We start from the raw sequence: 4,530 nt of genomic DNA, 5'->3' as shown, positions 1-4,530 counted from the left end.
CTCCTGGCCCCAGCGCATTGCTTGCAGTACTTTGCACACAAGAGACGATTGCCCTGTCTCATCAGGGGATCAGCCTACAGACTACGGAGAGAATGGGGATCAGGCAAGTGGCCGCAACTTACTTCACTTTGATTTGCACAATATTGCACAAACACCCCAGCTGGACTCTGGTGGGAAGAGAGAAAAGCCAGGGAGCAGCCCAGCTCACAGCAGCACGGCTAGTGGAGAAGAGGAATGGCCAGCAGTGGCCAAAGGGTGCAAGGAACACCCAAGTCCACAGACAGCACTCAGCCCCGAGCCCAGCAACCTGAGCTCCCTGGAGAAGACACCCTGTGGGAGCAGAAAGCTCAGCAGCAGCAGCTGCCTAGCTAAAAGGAAGCTGCTGCATGCTGGCAAGGTTGTGGCTGACTCCTGCTCTGAGGACGAGAGCCTGTCCCTGCCGGCAAAGAAGAAGAGGGTCCTGCTGTGCCATCCTGTGCCCACGGCCTGCCGCAGCACTGATGCCAAGGGGGCCCCATTCTGGAACCATCTGCTTCCCATGGCCAAGGTGAGCATCACTCATGGGGGAGGCAGGGAATGGCCTGGGAACAACCAGAACTCAGGCCTGTCCTCATGGGCAATGTGGTCCGTTGTGGCACAGTGCCCTGTCCCATCCCAGTGCCGCAGCACTGGTGTGAGCAGAGCAGCAGCTTGACAGCCAGCCCTGGAACACACAGTCTGCGGGTTGTCACCAGCAATTAATGCCTTGTAGTCACTGGATCCTCTGCTTGAAACCAGCTCTGTGGCCTGAAGAGCCATTGTCGGACAGGACACGATCTCCTTATGACAGTGAGAGTTCGATGGGTGGCGTGAGGCCCCAGTCAGTGTCTGACAGCTTCTCGTTAAGCTAGACTTACTGTCGGGCTTGGGAAGAGCAGCTGGCCCCTGCCTGGCTGACGAGGAGGAAAGCAGAGGTGGGGGATGGCTTGTGTCCTGGGCCATGATATCCATCAGGGCAGGGGTTCAGTGGCAGGGAGTGGGACTGGACATGCTCTGTCCACGAAGTGGGAGCCCCAGCACTGTGTGCAGAGATGCCACTGGCTTTTCTGCAGTTCCGGGCGTGTCCCCATGGTGCCACAAGCTCTTAGAAATGGGGCAGACTCCAGAGGTTTGCAACTACCTTGGCAACTCAAAAGCTGCCTGATTCTCGCTGCTTACCCACCCCTCCTACCCAGCTCCCTGCCTTCACGTGTCCTGCCAGATGAGGCTGCAGCAGATGCGTGCCAAAGCCAGCACACTCCTGTCTTTCCCTGGGGCATCCCATGGCGTAGGGACTGACAACAGAGCTACCCTGGCTGCTTGCTGCTTGGTGCTGGGACATGCTGTTGATGGGGCACAGCTCCATCCCTCCTTCATCCAGTTTTGGTGACTGTGCCTCAGCCCAGCTGCCCCCTGCATTGCCCTTGCAGAGTGAAGCCCTCCAGTAGCTTCCCTGGGTTTTCCCGCCTGGTCATGCCAGCCAGCTCCATCATCCCTTTGTGTTGTGCTGCCCTTTGTGTGGCTTCCAGAAGGGAAAACCCCTGAAAAGGGGACATCTTTAAAAGGAGGCTGCAGTGTGGCTCTGGCTTTAACCCACCACCCTACAGCTGTAGGAGGCTGGCTGTGGGCAGGGGTGGGCAGCACGCCCCTCTGCCCGGCAGCACTACCAAGGACTTTGTATGAGTCACCAGGGGACAGGACTTCTCCCGGGCTGGTAGGGGAGCTTCATCATCGGTGTTACTGTTCCCTGGGAGGTGCAAGGGGATGTTGGTGCATGACTTTGTCTGGGAGTGTCTTACCACTGGGCTGGACCTGAGACCTGCTTTGCAAGATGGGAGTCGTGTGCTGCACCCTCAGCTTGGGTACCAACGCCTTAATCCCCAGCAGAGCCACTTTGGGGTTCGGGCAGCCCCAAGTCCCCACCAGACACCCCAGCCCTTGCGCTGCCCTGCCGGCCAGCCCTTCAGAGGCCACTGATGGCTCCCCATGGATGGGAGCCTGTCTGATCTGCTGGGACCCTTGTGGGGCAAGGCAAGGGGTGATGGCATCTCCCAGGGGTGCGCAGTCCCTGGTTGCTGCCCTAACATGGTTCTTGATTTCGTGTCTCCTCTAGAGCTCTGCAGATTGCACTGCAATTGGGAGGACACTGAAGAGCAGGCTGCGCCTCAAATTGTGAGTGTCCCGGCAGCCCTGTGGGATGGACATGGGGGCTTGGAGTGCCTAGCCACCCCAGCACCACACTGCCCCATGAGATGGTCAGGCTGGGTCTAATCCTCTTCCCTGCCCCAGGCATCTCCCCTCCACAAGACCCCAGGCTGTGGGGTGGAAGGATGTTTCTTCTGCCCCTGGGGGGTAGGAAAGTGGGTTCAACCACCACCAAAGAAAGGGACAGGGGGACCTGGAGAGGGCAGCCCAGGGCTGCTTACCCTCTAGTTCAACACCCATCTTCTCTTCTGTTTCAAAGGCAACATCTCCGGAGCAGTGTCCAGAGGGGTACCAAGTCCTCTGCAGCACCCTGGGCCACCACCACTGTCAGCCATGCCCTGCTGGGCAACTTTGAGGTAACAGCACCCACCTGCCAGGGAGGGAGGTGGGTCCTGGGGGCTCCAGGCTGGGCTGGCGACGGGTCTGAGAGGCTGAACTTGTTGGGATCGCCAGCGTTGAGCTGGACTGATTGTCGCAAAGGGCCTGGCGTGCAGTGGCCACATCACATAGCTACCATCCACAAGCAGGATGGCTCAGCCAAGCAGATCCTTGGGTGATGCTCCAGGACCCTGGACCCTGCTGAGATGGCTGCTGCAGAGCTGAGTGGCTGAGCCATGGCGCTTTTCCTGCTTCTCTCTGTTAGATGGCTGGTTTCAGCCCACCAATTCAGGATGGGTTTGTCTCAGAGTGAGCAGCCAAGGCTCCTCGTGGCTGGCCTCTAGAAAGCCAGGAGACAACGTCAGGGCAAGCAGACATGTGGTGGTAGTGGAGATGGGGGTGATCTCACCTGCAGCTTCAAGGCAAGGGGCAGGACCAGTGTTTGAAGGTCCCTAACACTTCCCTCCTCTCTCAGGAGTCCATCCTGAAAGGGCGCTTTGCACCATCAGGGAGGATCGAAGGGTTCACAGCAGAGATTGGTGCCAGTGGCTCCTACTGCCCCCAGCACGCCACCCTGCCCGTTGACGTCACCTATTTCGACATCTCTGAACATAGCGCGCCCTCACCTTTCCTGGTATGTGGACAAGGGAGGGCTGGGACCGTGGGGGAGGTGAGTAGGGTCTGTACCCGGGCAATAACCATCCTGGGGGCTGCCCTCTCTGGAGAGCATGGCTCAAGCAACCACCTACTTGAGTAGACAACTAGCTGTACCAGGGCCCTGTATTTAACCCAAAAAGCAAGAGGGAAAGAAGCAGGAACATTTGCAGGTGTATAATCAGGCAGGATGCTGCCCAGCTGTCTGGTGGCTGTTGCTTTGCTGTCACCTCTGTGTTGCTGCTTGTTCATCCCCCCCAGTCTGGAGAGGGATGGAGCTGAGGATCTTCCTGCCACCTTGTGCCAGGTGCTCCGAGCAAGAGGGGCTCTCGGCCCCGTGCCGGCTCCCAGCTGGGCTCTCCATGGGCTTTCTCCCTCTCTCACATGCTGTTTGTTTTGCCCCAGGGAGTGATTGACTTGGAGGCCTTGGGAAAGAAGGGTTACAGTGTCCCCAAAGCTGGAACCATCCAAGTGGTGAGTTGTTCCCTGGCCTCCAGTAGTGCCATGGGGAGGGGGCCGGGTGGGCTCCAGTTGCCCCCCAGGGTGGATATGTTCCATTACATTGTTTGGCAGGGCAGCAGTCAGAAAGCTTGTGCAGAGTGGTACACGGCCACCAAGACAGCACAGTGGAGGGGAGCAGGGGGTCCCCAGGGTGCTAGCAGGGAGACAAGGTGACAGGAGATGTACAGAAGAGGTTGGTGGGCAGAGATGAAGTCTCACAGGAGACCGTGTATGTGCAATGGGGATGGGATGGAGCACAGCAGTGGAGGTGGGTGGAAAGGTCTGACCTGTGGCCTCAGGCCAAGACCTCTGGGGCTGATGTGGGGCTTTCTGGACCCTTGGGCCCACTGGTGCTGTCTCTAGATGCCCCAGCCCTGCCCTACAGATCCATTTCTGTGCCCTTCCCAGTCTCACCCCCTACCCTTCTGCCCCCAGACCTTATTTAACCCCAACAAGACTGTGGTGAAGATGTTCTTGGTGACCTACGACTTCCAGGACATGCCAGCCAACCACATGACCTTCCTCCGCCATCGCATCTTCCTGATGCCAGTGGGGAGGGAGGATGGGGCCACCGTGGCTCCCAGCAACTGCCCGGGCACCGGCCCACCCCGCAGGGTCCTCTGCTATCTGATGCACCTAAGGTAGGGCACACCAGGAGGGCTGGATGCCTGGCCGAGGGTCACCCCTGGGTTCCTCTTCCATGTGTCCCTGCCTCCCCAAACCTTCAGGCCAGAGCGGGAGGGATGGCAGCCTGACCCCCTCGCTGTGGGGAGG

The 4,530-nt window shown here is 59.1% G+C and overlaps 1 protein-coding gene across 1 annotated transcript in view; it reads left to right on the top strand.

Annotated features, from left to right (window-relative positions):
• FAM214B (family with sequence similarity 214, member B) overlaps window positions 1–4,530 on the top strand; it is a 5,457-nt gene that overhangs the window by 540 nt on the left and 387 nt on the right. Inside the window, exons 2-7 of the mRNA XM_010282971.1 lie at window positions 5–547; window positions 2,132–2,190; window positions 2,483–2,579; window positions 3,077–3,235; window positions 3,661–3,729; window positions 4,192–4,397. Coding sequence (XP_010281273.1) covers window positions 5–547; window positions 2,132–2,190; window positions 2,483–2,579; window positions 3,077–3,235; window positions 3,661–3,729; window positions 4,192–4,397 — 1,133 coding nt within the window. The remainder of the gene's footprint in view (window positions 1–4; window positions 548–2,131; window positions 2,191–2,482; window positions 2,580–3,076; window positions 3,236–3,660; window positions 3,730–4,191; window positions 4,398–4,530) is intronic.

Source organism: Phaethon lepturus, unplaced genomic scaffold (assembly GCF_000687285.1).
Source record: "Phaethon lepturus isolate BGI_N335 unplaced genomic scaffold, ASM68728v1 scaffold33192, whole genome shotgun sequence".
NCBI classification, from domain to species: domain Eukaryota; kingdom Metazoa; phylum Chordata; class Aves; order Phaethontiformes; family Phaethontidae; genus Phaethon; species Phaethon lepturus.
Note: the sequence above shows the minus strand (reverse complement) of the source record. Positions and strands in the feature narration are given on the sequence as shown.